The 16305-nt window shown below is 38.5% G+C and overlaps 1 protein-coding gene across 2 annotated transcripts in view; it reads left to right on the top strand.

Moving 5' to 3' along the window:
- Positions 1–12825, top strand: part of LOC114693760 (cytochrome P450 2J3-like) — a 41836-nt gene extending 29011 nt beyond the window's left edge. The window contains exons 7-9 of one of the 2 annotated variants that reach the window (XM_028870294.2): positions 6665–6852; positions 6946–7084; positions 11951–12825. In XM_028870294.2, the coding sequence (XP_028726127.1) occupies positions 6665–6852; positions 6946–7084; positions 11951–12129 (506 nt within the window). In that variant the 3' untranslated portion in view covers positions 12130–12825. The remainder of the gene's footprint in view (positions 1–6664; positions 6853–6945; positions 7085–11950) is intronic. The other variant, XM_028870295.2, reaches the window with a different exon arrangement.
- The last annotated feature ends 3480 nt before the right edge of the window (positions 12826–16305 follow it).

Raw genomic sequence — 16305 nt, 5'->3', positions numbered from 1 at the left:
TAACTATACAAATGTTCTAGAATAGTTATATTTGTAAACATAGAAGGTAGACTATAAGAGGGATAAACAAAGAATTGTGAAGAAGTAGTTTGTTTTGCACAATAAACTGGTCCTGCCACTACTTTCCAACAATATAGATATATTTGTTGTTTCAACTTCGGCACAGTTGGCTGCACCTTAATCTACTGCCTTTTCTGTCAGCAATTGCAATTCCACAGTTACCTGCCTGCTTCTCTAATGGCAGCCTGGCAGGAATTCTGTTCCCTCTGGAACTGGCTCTGCCATTGCTGCTAAAGGTAGCTTTAACTAACCCGCTATCATTCTATTTAGAAGTAAAACTCCAGAGTCAAAGGCTTAAGTGAAAACCTGCTAGCTCAGAGAGGCTGAGTAGCAACTATCTAGCCCTCTCTCATAGCTAGTGTCTCCCAGAAACACGTCTTTCTGCTTCCCCCCTTCCCCCCCAAAAAGCTGCACCACTCAAAACCCCTCCCTACTCCTTCCAGTGCATCTCTCTGTCTCTTCAAGATGCCTTCTGATGATCTATTATTACTTTCTGTCAACTAGATGATAACTCAGCCTCCCAACCCAAGGTTAATTTTATTTAATTAATGAAAATGCAAACTTGGGTTTCCCAGTATGATCAAATATCCCCCAACATATATTTAGTATTATATCATTGTACCCTTAAAAATTGAAAGAAGATCTATGATTAGTGGTCCACATCACTAATATAAATGCTTAAGAGACTGAAGCAAGACTGCTGAAAACTCAAGATGATCATGGACACGAATTGGCCCTACCTCAAAATCATCATAGTGTTTGAGATCTGATTTATGTTAGATGAATATTATTCCCTTGTCACTCTTTTATGTGTATGGTAGTGCCAATGTTAGGCATGTATATATAATCTCTCTCAGGACAAAGGACCATGCAGGACCTTGTAAAGGCCCTCGGGTTCCAAATTCCTTTCACCTTATGGCAGCAATGAGCTCAGCTGAGGCTCACAGACTCTGCAGTGGCTCCTATGAGGACTGCCTTTGCACCCCAGGGAGAAAACTAGAGAAGGAAGTAGATCTATAAGCCTTGTTTCAAGGATGAGACATTGTATCTACTTATGTGTAAACAGAAGTTTCTGTCCTGCTCGCAACTCCCAAATACCCAGCAGCTGCTTATATTACACACAGAGGCTTATATTAATTATAAATGCTTGGTCGATGGCTCAAGCATATATTAACTAGCTCTTGTAACACAAATTGCTAAACGGACTTATTAATAAAAAAAAAAACAACCTGGAGCCAGGTATTGGAGTGAAAGCTGAAAGGTCAGAGAGCAAGCCAGCCATCTCTTACCTCTAGGAAATCCTCAGCCTAAAAGAGAGCCACTTCCTATATACTCATGTCTATATACCTTTCTGTGCCCTGCCATCTTACTTCCTCTCTCTGTCCAACTACATCACTTCCTCTTTCTGCCCAGCTCTATTGCTTCCTATTTGTCTGTCCAGACCTCCAGACCTCTATGGTTAACTAGCACTGGGATTAAAGGCATGTGCCACCATGCCTGGCTCTGTTCCCAGTGTGGCCTTGAACTCATGAGACCCAGATAGATCTTTGCCTCCCAAATGCTAGGATTAAAGGCATGTGCTACCACTGCCTGACCTCTATGTTCAATATAGTGGCTGGTTTTTGCCTCTGATCCCTAGATAAGATTTATTTATTAGAGCACAAATAAAATATCACCACATTTCCCCGTTTTTGTCTAAAATAAAAAAGTTATAACTAATCTGAGAAAACTATATACAGTAATACAATAACTATATACAGTATATACAGGCAATAGATGCATCAACAATGTCTAGTCTATTTGCGTTTGACAAATTCAGAGAAAATATTCCATTATCTATCCTATCTTTGTGAATCCAAAGGATTGTATCTAATTTATCTTCTATCCTAATTTGCATTACCAAAACTATCTTTTGATGTCTTGCAAACTTATATACTTTATACCTCTTTAGTGAGTTTCTTTTCTGAAATTGTTAACAAGGAGAACTATAAGTATAACTATCTAATCTTCAATTCCCTCAGAGACCTGTGAAGGAAATAATATTACCTAGTAAAACAGGAAGTGCTATCAAGCAACTTCCAAAAAATGTGAGTTATGACAGAAACAGCCAACTGCCTAGATAGTCACCCGAATTTTCTCTGCAACACTGGGGCATCATCTTTGGCCTACAGGCTTATCATATCTGACAGACTCATCTATGAAGCAGGATTTTCTAAAGAGCCTTCCCACCTTGTCCTGGCAAGGATCAGCAGTACTTTTTTTGTGTGTGTCCTGCTTATCCATTTTGGACAGCATACTGTCAGCAGTTGACGTAAGGGCACTTTCTTGCTCAGTGGCTAACTTTTGCCACAATGAAATTAAACTCCATATGGAGTTTCTTCAATGCCCATAATCTTCTCTGAAGTAGATTGGTCCTGCCAGGAGCAGATATGTCTCATAGTCATAAAAAAAGAAAAAATTGTTATTAAAACATCTTAAATGCCATATTCTTCAGATCTCTGAAGGGTTTGAAGATGACCTGTCTGCCTAAAATATTTTTCTACTTGACCTTGAAAACATAACTAATATGACTACAAGTTCAATTGTAATGACTATTAACTTACATTTCTTTATATCCTAATTAGTTGGTAATAATAAGGATTAGCAAATTGCATTACATTGTTAAATGAACTGTATAGGTACAAGACCTTGAATAATATTAGAAATATATGTACAGTATTTTCTAACAAAATCAATCTCAAATTTGTATCAATATACATAATTTGTATATAACATACAAAAAATCCATTCCAATGTAATATATTTAAAACTAGTAGTTGCCTTTTAAAAATAGATTCAATAATCTACCTTCTAATCTTATCATATCTATATAAAACAATCTCAAATTTGTAGCAATATACATAATTTGTATACAATATACAAAAATCCAATCCAATGTAAAATATTTAAAATTAGTAGTTGTGGTGATATTGTGTTCCCTGAAATATTGTGCACCCTAATAAACTTATGTGTGGCCAGAGACAGAACAGCCACAATATTAAACATAGAGGATAGGCAGTGGTAGCACACGCCTCTAATCCTAGCATTCCAGAGGCAGAAATCCATGTGTTCAAGGATACAGCCAAGCATGGTGACTCATGCCTTTAATCCCAGAAAGCAAGCCTTTAATCCCAGGGAGTGGTGGCTGAAAGCAGAAAGGTATATAAGGCGTGAGGACCAGAAACTAGAAGTTTTCGAGCAGCAATTCAGCTGAGACCCATTCTGGATGAGGACTCAGATGCCTCCAGTCTGAGGAAACAAGACCAGCTGAGGATCTGGCGAGGTGAGGTAGCTGTGGCTTGTTCTGGCTCTCTGGTTCACCCCAATACCTGGCTCAGGTTTGATTTTATTAATAAGTACCTTTAAGATTCCTTCTACAAGTAGTTGACTTTTAAAAGTAGATTCTATAATCTACCTTTTTATCCTATCATACCCATATTCTCTCTTTTTTCTTTTCAGAGTAGATTCAATAATCTAGTCTATTATCCTATTATTTCTGTATCTCTTTTTTTTCAGAGTAGATTCAATAATCTACCTCTTATCTATATCCTCTTTTTTCTTTTTCTTTCTTTTTTTTCAAACAAAAATGCTGAATCTAATCTCCTTGTTTAGCTTTTTCCTGACCATTATCAATTAACAACTTGTAAACAACCATCCTAAACAATGTCACTTATCCATAACCCATTGAATGACCAAAAACCACCCACCCCACCTCTTGGGAATATGGGTGTCATGTTCTTAAAATTACTTCCTGCTGTCTGGGGGCAAAGGCATCTTTAAGGGATCCTGAAAAGAAAAATTTGGTGGTTAATTGTCAAGTTCTGCGAGAGCTAGCTCTATCATTTATTGGCTATAATGTGCAAATGCAGGGATTGTCTCCAGTCCTTGCTTGAGTAGTCTGTGAGGCTGGATCATCTCAGCTAGCCAACTTGAAATTGTCCTGAGCAGTTTGTAGTCAAAAGCTCATATTTGGATGATGTTTGTCAGATTAGTGATATTATCATCGTCCTGATGGAATCATCATTGTGGGGCCTCATCATCTTTTTGGAGGCTTTAAAGTTGCTGTTAGGCACAGTCATGGTTCCCTGCAGAAAAGTGATAGAGACTCAAACATGAAAACATGTGTAAGAGACTAGAGAAGCCTTTTTTCTAGGATTAGTTAGTATTCTATATGACCATTAATACCATGACAAAAGTTTAATATATATATATAAATCTTATAAATTTTGATATAAAAGTCATACCTTAAGAAAAGTTTTAAAGAATCAAAATAGAACTAAATAATTATGAGATTAGTGGCAGCAGAATAGTCCCTTAAGTTTGGCTTTCATCTGTCCCATATCAGAAGGCTCTTCTGACATGATACAGAGATTTTGCATTTTATTTTGACAAGCATGCTTGAGTTTAGAGAAGGAGAGAACCACACTACAACTCCAAAGCTAGCTTTAATTTTTAATTGAACTGAGATTACATAAAGACTATCTGCATTAAGTATCTATAAAGAACAGCAGAAACAAACATTTAGGAAGACTTATTGTAGATGTAACCAACCATGTTATTAAATAAGAAACACAGAACCAATGCAAAGAAGAAAGCCAAGAGGTCAGAGCTAAGAGCTAAAACCTTACCCTTCCTCCTGCGGTGGTCCTACCTCTCCAAACCAGAGTTACTTCCTGTGTTAAAGTCTTTATATAGAGTTTCTGTTCTGCCTTCTCATTGGTTGTAAACCCAACCACATGACTGCCTTCTCACGGCCTGTCTGTATAGACCTCCAGGTCTTCTATGGTTGGTATTGAGATTAAAGGAGTGTGTATTCATTGCTGGCTGTATCCCTGAACACAGTGAGACTTACCTAGCTCTGCCTACCAAGTGCTGGGATTACAAGCGTACGCCACCACTGCCCTGCTTTCCTATGGCTTGCTAATAGCTCTGAACCCTGGGCAACTTTATTTATTAACATACAAATAACTAACATTTAATACAAATAAATATCACAACTTATGAAATTTTATATGTGATATACCAACAGACCAATTCATTCTTCTTTTTGAGACATCTTTTCTGGATGATTTGTCCTTTTTCTTCAGATGTCTCATTTGTCCAGTGTTCTTCAGATTCCTTAGCCTTCATTCTCCTTAAAGACAAAAACAAAAAGCCTTCCCCAAGCCTAACTTTGGGGAGGTTCCCTTTTGGCAAGTTCTATCTGATTAAATGAAAAGCATTTGTTAGTGGTATAAGTTAGTTTAAATTGAATGGTCATGCTGGTTAATGAACTATTACCTCTTCCAATTAAGAGGTCTCTCTTGTTCAAATCGAACCTGTGTCAATGTTGATGGTATCCATAGCTTTTCTTCTCTTGTAGAAACAAAAGCAAAACCTCGCCCTCAACATAATAAGCTTTTACTTTTAAGTTAACTGATTTTTATTAATCTATGTATTGCCATGTGGTCCCTGGATTACCGATCCTCTGACATCTTGCTTCTTCACTGGCTTCTTGTGTCTCTGTAGACTCCTCTCCTCTTCCTCTGAGTTCTTCATTTGAATGTTTTGCTTAACCTTATCCTGCCTTGACATAGGCCAAAACAGCTTTATTATCAATCAATGAGAGAAAAAACTATTTACAGCTTTTAGAAGGACCATCCAACAGCAGTTATGTTAACTTGCAAAATTAAGTCACATTTCCTCTTTAAAGAATCTGGGAAATTAGATCTTTACCTTGAAAAGCAGGTTAACAGCTGAATCTCTACTGTTCTATAATAGTGAAGATATTAAGAGGAATATCTACCATTGGTTTTAATGTTTATGCAGAATCAGGAAATCTCAAAATGCCCTTATGATAAAGCTGACTTATTCTCAATAATCAGATGAAGAAACTGAAGCTCATAAAATATTACTAGTTTCACTATCAACCTTGCCCTGAAATGCATTACAATTCACTGACCATGATGACATATACCCTTGAGAAATTAGTCGGTGGATATGCTGTGGTCTCAATATTTGTGGCTTCCCTATAAACTCATTGAAGCTTATTTACCAATGGGATGATATGAGGAGGTGATTCGCTGTTATGAAAGAAGTTTGTTCTTTAGGAAGAGGAATTAGATGGGTTCTTTCCACCTTATGGCATGATGATACAACAAGGATTTCTCAACTATGACAAAGAAATTGGTCCTTACCAGACAAGAAATCTGTTAATGTCCTAATCTTAGAACTCACAGACTCTACAAGTAAAAAAAAAAAGCAAAAGTATACTGATGATAATCTTTTCAGTAAAAAGTATTTTTTGTAGATGTCTGAATAGACACTGATATGAGCTCAGCCATAGCCATCCTGATTATTAACTTCAGGATATATATAAATTCATAGTTATGCTGTAGGCTTGAAGAAAGGTATAGAGTTTGCAGTTTTCTAAATCGGGCTTTTTAGAGGGTAGAGAACTTTTATTTCCTCACAATCAGGACACCAGATAAAATAAAAGCAAATAAGTTTTAGAAGACAGCTTTCTCTATCTTAAGAAGAAAGCAATGAAGTTTAAAACTTAATGCAGCCTCTTGTTTCCCTGAAGAAAAAGTACAGGCTGAAATTGACAGAGTGATTGGCCAGGAGAAGCAGCCCAGCCTGGCTGACCGAGACTCCATGCCCTACACCACTGCTGTTGTCCATGAGGTGCTGAGAATGGGAAATATCATCCCTCTAAATGTTCCCAGGGAAGTGACAGTTGACACTACATTGGCTGGATTCCACCTGCCAAAGGTAAGTAGGCTCAGGCATGGAAGATTGATAACCACCAGCCATCTGTCTGTGTCTTGTCCATACATTGTTTTGAGTCTTTACTACCTTCCCTAGGGTACGATACTCCATACCAATTTGACTGCACTGCACATGGACCCCAAAGAATGGGCCACGCCAGACATCTTCAATCCAGAGCACTTTTTGGAGAATGGACAGTTTAAGAAGAGAGAATCTTTCCTGCCTTTCTCAATGGGTGAGTTGTGATGCACAGAAGAGAGTTCAGAGTTCCACCTCATCCCTTCCCTTCTTTCTGGGATCCTTACAGATGAGCCTTCCCAGTAGATCTCCATTTTACAAATGGTTTCAGTTCAGCACCCCCACACATACATTATCAATGCTTCCTTACTTCTGATGAAGATTTCAACTTTGTTTTGTTTTCTACAGCACTGACAGCAGAGACCTAATCTCTGCCTCTTGCTGAGCAGCAAAGTTGGATACTTCCATTGTTTAGGCAGTTTGAGTGCCACAAGTTCTTTTTAAGGGAATGCATCCTTAGAAGGAAGAGAGCTGAGTTTTAATGTTTTTAACTTGTCTTGTTAAATAGTTTTAACTGGCATTTGCTTAAGTGAATTGGCTCTATCCCATAAACACTGTCTAAATAGGTCTTATCTTTGTAAATTACAATCCTCTTTGTTAAATATAGTTAGTACATGCATTTGCTATACCACCTGATAAGCAAGAAAGGAAATGCAGTGATGACTTTTTTTCCCTTGTGTTTTCTGCCAGGCAAGTTACTAAAGATTGTAGTAGTAGTGTTGCTAAATCTATAACCAAATGTTCTAGTATATTCCAAATATTGGCTTATATATGTTGCATATGTTTTTCAAGCAATCTTACAATTCTTTAATTTGATAAATATGTTCTAAGCAATTATTAGCTATCAAACATCCACCCTGAGGGCAGGAAAGTAGTGGGATAGAAGATGGAGCAGAGATGCCCCTTGGAGCATGCCTCCCCCTGCAGCCTTTCCAGTTGAAATTAGTTATCACTGCAGAGGTAAGGACACAGGTCTAGCAAGTGTGCTGCAGCTAGAGCTCAGTGTCCACCAGATTTTCTCCCACTGAAGCTTGTGTTTCCAAACACTGTCTCAGAAGGTGACTAAATGCTGCCCAGAAGCCACACTGGAATGCTGGACATGTTGTTGAGTTTTTCAGATTATCTGAGGCAGTGTCACTTCTCATGACACTAAGGCTCAGGCCGAGGGGAGCCTGCATTTGCCTGCATGCTAGTGTTTGCATGCAGATCCAGAGCCAGATCCAGATCCAGTGTTTCTTGGGACTGGGCTGCCCTGGGTATGTCTTTCAGGGGCTGCTTCTGACCTCTTTGTCTTTCCATCTGGGACTATCTGTTCCTTTGTTCACTGTTCTCAACTCACTTTAGTAGGAAAGCTGATGATATACAGGGACTCTTTCCACTCTTCCAGTTTATAAAAAATTTTAAAGTTTTAAATTATAGTACAAAACCTCAGCTACATGTTTCACTTATTCAATTATTCTGTTAATCAATCAGATCCATGAAATATGGAAAGTCTAGGAATATGATCCTTTTTATTTTCCAAGTAAATGCTTTGTGTTATAATTCCTAGGAGTGTGGTGAGAAGAATGTGAGTAGCTCCCCATCATGGCTTCCACAGGAAGATGTTCCTCCAGGCCCATTGCTGCCCTTGAACATGCCTTCTCCTCACTATAAAAATCCTCTTCCAGTAGGGGACTCAGGCTTCACCCAGTTTAAACAATTCTCCCATCTGCACCAGCTGTAAAATAAAAGTGGCAACACGCAGAGACACTGGTGCTACCATTAAGATTGCTATCATTTACTCTAAATTATACACTTCACTTAACAGACCAATTGTGTCACATAATTACCACAGCAGCATAGTTATTAATAATCAGGTAAGAAATATAAATGTTTACTATCACCCCATAAGCAAACTCCAAACAAGGAGAGATAAGAAGAGGGTTCTTTCTTATTCAAGATCACGTGCCCAAAGAATTGACAGAGCAGGGTACAAGGCTTATGTTTTAACTTGAAGTTTAGTTCTCTTTATATTATATCCAGACTGTAACTTGCCACCTCAGTTATGGGCCCATCCATTTTAAGATTTGTCAAGTTCATGTCCTATGTATTAGTCAACATCTTTCTGTATAATAAGCAGTCACAAGCTGTATTACTTCATAAGAACCTGTTACTGCTCACTGCTTTCCACATGGGGTCAGTAGCTTAGATAATCTTGGTTCTCCTGCTTTACATCTTATCCTGGATGCTCATACGGTTGTGATAAATATCTCTACAGACAAAACAGAAGTACAAAGACCTATCGAGTCCAATTTGGGAACTGTCACTCCATGACTGACACTGTCAGCTTCATGACCAGGTTTTTCATGTTATATTGTACATATTATTGTTTGATAAAAAAGAAGCAGAACTTCTGGAAAATGACAAAATTCAATCCCGGAGAAGGAAAAACTATAAGTTTTGAATACACTGTTATCCAAAAATCAGAAAATGCCAGCTTGAATGGTCAAGTCAGAAATGTTTGGGGTTTTAAAACAAGTACTGGTTAGTAACAGGTTGTAACACTTACTGATATTCATGAGTGATTAAATAGAGAGAGAGCATGACCAATGTTAGAATGTCACCACAGGGCCTGGAGATGTAGGTGTCTCAGTGGGTAAGAGCACTCTTTGCTCTTCCAGAGGACCCAGATTCGATTCCCAGTACCCACATGGCAGCTCACAACCATCTCTAGTTCCAGTCTCAGGGGATCTGACCCCCTTCTTCTGGCCACAATGTGTACTACACACATGTGGTGCAAAGACATACATGCAGACAAAACACCAACATACATAAAATAAAAATAAAGATTAGTTTTTGTAAGAATGGCAATATATATAAAAGATGTGATAGAATTTTAATGTCACAATTTTTCAGGTGCATGCAAAATTTGGAAGAGAAATACCAATGGAAACATGCAGATGAAGATTGGTTTATTAACAGTCACAAAATATGTTCACTTACAAAAATTAAAATGCTGTTTAAGGAAGAACGTGGTAGACACCATCATCACCAAGTGTTCCACAATGATAAAATCTCAAAACCAACTGCCAGCAGAGGTTAGATGAGAACACCATGTAACAGGAGTCATGTCTTCCCAACAGGGCAGATGCATATGGCTCCAGTCTGCCCATTTGGTAGATAAGGAGATAATTAGAAAAATACCTTCTATCATCTTTAAGAAAACAAACACTTGAAAGTTATGCAAAGGTTGAGGATGCATGCCCCATGTGAAGAGGACAAAAAGATACACAGCATCTGCAATCAATGGGTGTCATGTCATGTGTTAACCATCCATATCATAGAGGTGCCTAAAATGAAAGATGATGTAACCAGAACCCTAAACCAGGAAGTGATTTGTGGCATAAGATAGTCCCACTAATGTTTTCTCCAGAAATTAAGCAAACTATAATGAAGAAAGAGAGGCAATAATTTTATATTTTCTATGATACAGGGGAAGTAGAGAAACACACAGCTGCCTAACATGTCTTCAAGTCTGTGGACATGAGTGCTCAGATTATACCAGAAGGGTGGGAAGAACCATGTGTACTCTGAGGCCACCTTGGCCTTTGTCACATTGAACCTTGCTGATTATTATTACCTCAGTTCTGGTCACACGGGACATTAGTCTTCAGAAAGCAGCCACTTCTAGGAGCAATTTGTGTTTGGTGCTGAGCAAACCTCCACTGCTCATGCAGATAGTGAGCAGCATTCTTCATTTTCTCCCCCCCTCCAGACAGGGTTTCTCTGTGTATCTTTGCACCTTTCTCGAAACTTGTTTTGGAGACCAGGCTGGCCTTGAACTTACAGAGATCTGCCTGTCTCTCAAGTGCTGGGATTAAAGGCGTGCTCCACCAACGCCCGGCTCACTCTTCATTTTCTTTGCAGGATGTGGTCCTGTCAGAACAGAGGTTCTTAAGGGAAGCCGAGCAGTTGTCCTCTATGAGATGACAGGTCCTGCTTAGGGGACAGTCTCACCAAACAAGGCTCTACTACTCCTGAGTTATATTAAGAGAATGAGTGAAGACTTCTGGGTGCCACGCTAGGCTCTTCCGGAGAAGCATATTGTCAATTTGATAGCCACATCTTAGATCCTCCTGTCTTGGTATTTTCATCCTCAAAAGGGATGATGGCCAAGTTTGCATGTGCACTTACTAAATGATGGACATGCCTTTCTGTAGAGTTGAGGAGGGATCTGACTCAATGTTTGAGACAGGAGACAGGTACAAAATGAATGCAGAGATGTCAGCCTTGATCTGTTTCTAGTTGCCCCAGGCTTCATCTGTTTCTAGCTGCCCCACATTTCATCTGTTTCTAGTTGCCCCACATTTCATCTGTTTCTAGTTGCCTGCCATTTACAAGCTAGAACCTCTGCAAGGACAACCTGTATGACTCTGGCTTTCACGTTAGGGATTCAGCTCTAGGACCTGCTTATATATTTCATTCTCCAAGATTTATTTTATTTTATTTACGTATGTGGGAATGTGTCTTTGTGTGCATATATTACATGTATGTGTGTGATGGTGCCCATGGAGGCCAGAAAGGGGCATCGAATCTCTTGGATCTTGCGTTGCAGGGGTTTGTGCACCTCCTGATGTGAGTGCTGAGATATGACCTCCAGTCCTCTGACAGAGTAGTAAATAACTTTAATCATTAAGCTATCTATCCTCAAAAGGGTTCTATAGCAGTCCATGATTTTATTGTTCAGCCTTTGTGTGCTACATCATATATGTTTGTTAAGTGAATTTGAAAAGCCTTGAGACTAGTCATACATTCTCTCAGCCAGATCAGCATCTCATTTCTATTGTCCCACATGAAGACTGTGATCCTGGAGTTCCACGTTCAGTGGAACATTCCACATTCAGACACATATGAGACATAAATAAACAGCTGGACACAAAACCCAGGGACAGTTCAGGATTTGCAGGAGGAAAATGGAAACACCAGTCCCTGCATGCATCAATGGCAGCTGAGAAAGTATCTCATCTTGTTTTATTTCCTGCAGGAAAGCGAGCTTGCCCTGGAGAACAACTGGCAAGATCTGAGCTTTTTATTTTCTTCACTGCTCTTGTGCAAAAGTTTACCTTCAAGCCGCCAGTCAATGAGAAGCTGAGCCTGAAATTCAGAATGGGTATCACCCTTTCCCCGGTCAGTCACCGCCTCTGTGCTGTCCCCAGACTGTGATGTCAGACACAGAAAGAGAAAGAAGAGCAGGAAGAAGTGAGGAATGCTCTGAGCCACTGGGGCAACACATATGTAAAGGGAGAAAAGGAAGGTGACTGGGGAAAGATAAGAAGAAGAGGAATTAGGCTAAGGTTATTTGATCCATGTCCTGGACTGCTGTGATCTCCAAATTGATGGTGGATAAATCACTTACAAATCTTTTCATCTGAGAGTTGCAATGAGAATGATGGTTCCTCCTGTAAAGAAAGTTTTTGGAAACATGAAATGATGGGTTAGAAACAGCATGGAAATTGTTAAGTCATATCATAAAATTATACCTTCAGTTTGCTTCGTGCCTCCATCATAAATGTGCATTTGCTTCTGGATGCTAAATTGATTCATTTGAAAGCGGTAGAGATCTTCTGATAAACAACTATGTCTGGAAGGCTATGGTGTGAGGTCATTTTTCTGGCAGTAAGTGGAGACTCCAAATCTAAAGAAAGCACAAGGCTCTTCTGAAAATTAAAGGTGTTTATTCTCAAGATGAGACTAAATTTTACTTGAGCAAAAGACATGCTTCTGTATACAAAGTGAAAATGTATTTCCCAATATGTTCTAATATACCCATGTGCCCCTACAAATACCAGTTTATGCCAATAAATTTCTGGGGTGGTTTTCTTTCTACAATCTAGAATAAATAGTCATTTATCAATCATTGCTCCATGAGTGGTGACAGAAAGGTGGCTTCATTCATACGTTCACCCAGGTACACAGTTATTTTCTATACTCAAAGTGGAGCCAAAACTTACTTGTAAAATGAAGGTTATCAGGGCAAATCACAGGCTGAAAAACCTCTGTTCTGCGCTGTATGGAGTAACTGAGAGCAGGGCACAGCATGATCTCAACACACCAGATATTTTTTTTACAAGACCAAGTATCTTATTACCACAATGAGCCAGAAATATTGGGAGTAGCTGACTGTGATTCCTAATAGAAATGTCTACCCATGAAATTTGCATCCCTGTTTTAAATGTTCATAGAAAATTATATAAACTTAGTCTCCTCCTATTCAAGAATTATACAAAGATTTGGTGGTTGCAATTACAACCATCATTTCTCAGTGATTCTGGATGCTCCAGTACTCCTTCTCATCATGATATTCTAATATTCCTTCCAATCTTTATTTCTGCCTGATACCTTGAATACAAGCCATATGGCAGGAAAAGAAATTATTATATTAAAGGCATCTCAGAAAGTGAATCTTCTCTCAACACTCCTACAAAGAGACGTAGAAGTCAGTGTGCAACAGTGAACATTTAAAGTCATACAAGACTTTAAGAGACTTAGAACAGAGAAGGAGAAGGATGCAAAATACCCTGTTCTTATGGAGGTATGTAAAGCATGATCCTAATTAGTCTTATCAAAAAACCAAGAGTCAGATATTGTGGTAAAAGCTGAAAGGTCAGAGAAGCAGAGCAGCAGCTGTGAATGACTATTTACCTCTCCAAATCCTCAGACCAAAAGGGCCAGGATCTTGTTTCTACCCCATCATATCACTTCCTGTCTCCATTCAGCCTAATCATTTCCTGTCTCCTGTCTGTAATGACCTCTAGACTTCTATGGTTAACTAGTGGCTAGCTCTGCCCTCTGATCTCCAGGAAATCTTTATTTGTCAGAACACAAACAAAATATCACACATTCTCCCCCTTTTTGTCTAAATAAAAAGCAAAGATTTTTAACTAACATAGAAAAACTATATACAATAAGCACAATAACTATGTACAAATATATACAGTCAATAATTATATTCACAATATTTAGTTCACTAGCATTTAACAAATTCAGAGAAAATACTCCATTATCTCTCCTATCTTGGTGAGTCCAGTGTAGTGCCTAATTCACTTTCTATCCCAACTTGCATTACCAACCCCAAACTATCTTTTTATGCCTCTTAATATTATACACTTTACACCTCTTTAGTGAGTTTCTTTTCTGAGTCTGGTAACAAGGAAAACTATAACTATCTGATCTTCAACTCCATCATAGACCTGAGAAGGATATAATATTACCTGAGTAAACAGCAAGTGTAGAGCAAACCACTGCCCAAAACAAGAAATGACAGAAATAGCTGGCTGCCTAGACAATCACTCGAGGTTCTTCTGCAATGTTGAGACATCTATCTTCGGCCTACAGGCCTAGAATATCTGAACTGTGAAGCAGGATTTTTGAAGGACTGTCCCACCTTGTCTTGAAAAGTTCTGCAGTCACTTTCTTTTGTGTCCTACTTGTCCAGTTTGGACAGCATACTGTCAGCAGTCAAGCCAAGGGCACTTCCTTACCCAGCAGCTAACTTTTACAACAAGGAAAGTAAACTCCATAAGGAATTTCTTTGATGCCCATCATCTTCTCTGAAGTCGATTGGTGCTGCCAAGAGCAGACATGTTTCATTGTCATGAAAAAATGGACTTTGTGTTATTAAAATATCTTAAATGCCATATTCTGTAGATCTCTGAAGTGTCTGAGACCACCTGTCTATCTAAAATATGTTTCTGTTTGACCTTGAAAACATACCTAACCTGGCTACAAGTTTGATTATAATAGGTTACTAGCTACTAATACACATTTCTTTATTTTTCTAAATAGTTTCTAATAATGATTCTCAATGGCTAGAAGTTTACATAACATTGTTAGATGAGCTGTATAGGCACAATACCTTGAAAAAGAGGAAAAACATGTATAATATGTTCTAACAAAAATAACCTTAAATTTGTATCAATGTACAAAAATCCATATCAGTGCAAAATATTTAAAACTAGTAGTTGCTGTTTTGGTTTAAAAGTAGATTCAACAATCTACCTTTTTATGCTATCATTTCTATAACATAAATACAGTATGACAAAAATAACCTCAAATTTGTATCAGTATACAAAAATCTAAGCCAATATAAAATATTTAAGAATAATAGTTGCTTTTTTGTATTAAAAGTAGAATCATTAATCTACCTTTTTATCCTATTTCTATATCCTCACCTTTTTCTTTTTAGAACAAGATTCCTGAATCTAATCTCCTTTGGTCAGCTTTTTTCCTGGCCATTACCAATAACAACTTGTAACCAACCATTCCAAACAATGGCAATATTCATAACACACTAAATGACCAGAAAGCACCCACCCTACCTCTTGGGAATGTGGACATTGTGTTCTTAAAATTACTTCCTGCTACCTGGGGGGGCAATGGCATTTCTAGGGGAACCTTAAAAAAACTGGTATAATTGTTAAATCCTGGGAAAGCTAACTATATCATGTCCAGTCTCTGTATAATAGGAAAGTGTCAGGCTTGTCTCAAGTCCTGGCTAGAGCAGTCTGTGAGGCTGAATCATCTCAGCCAGCCACCTTGAAATTGTCCTGAGCAATTTGTAGTCCAAAGCTGATCTTTAAGTGGTGTTCGTCAACTTATTGACATTACTATAGTTCAAGTGGAATCATTGTTTTGGGGCCCCATCCTCCAATTGGAGCCTTCAAAGGTTGCTGTTAGGCATGATCATGGTTCATTGCATAAAACTTAAACATTTTAAATGTCATATACAGCAGATCTCAAAGAGGTTAAAGGACCATAATTTGTTATATACATCCAGAGTACAGAAACTTAATTCCTAGTTACCTGATAGAGACTCAAACCCAAAATCATGTACAGGAAGTTAGATGAAGCCCTTCTCTAGAATTAGTTAGTACTATATATGCCCATTAATATCATGACAAAAAGTTTAATATGTATGTGTCTTATAAATTTTGATATAATATTCATACCTATGCTGGTATTTTATTTGTACTGAAAAGTGATTTTAATTATATGTTAATAAATAAAGTTGCCCTGGGGTCAGAGCTATTAGAGTCATAGCAAGAGCGTGGTGGTGGTGGTGGTGGTGGCAGCGGCGGTGGCAGTGGCGGTGGCGGCACATGCCTTTAATCCCAGCACTTGGTAGAAGATAGATTTCTGTGTGTTCAGGGATACAGCCAGCATTGGAGACATACGCCTTTAAGACCTGGAGGGTGGTACTTACAGGCAGTGACGAGGCAGTCATGTGTTTGGGTTTACAACCAATGAGAAGGCAGAACAGAAAGACTATTTAAAGACAGACACACAGGAAGTAGCTCTCTTTCGGGGAAGCTAGGAGCACTGCAGGAGGTAAGATTTTAG

This window comes from Peromyscus leucopus, chromosome 2 (assembly GCF_004664715.2).
Source record: "Peromyscus leucopus breed LL Stock chromosome 2, UCI_PerLeu_2.1, whole genome shotgun sequence".
NCBI lineage: Eukaryota > Metazoa > Chordata > Mammalia > Rodentia > Cricetidae > Peromyscus > Peromyscus leucopus.
This window is presented reverse-complemented; position numbering and strand designations above follow the sequence as displayed.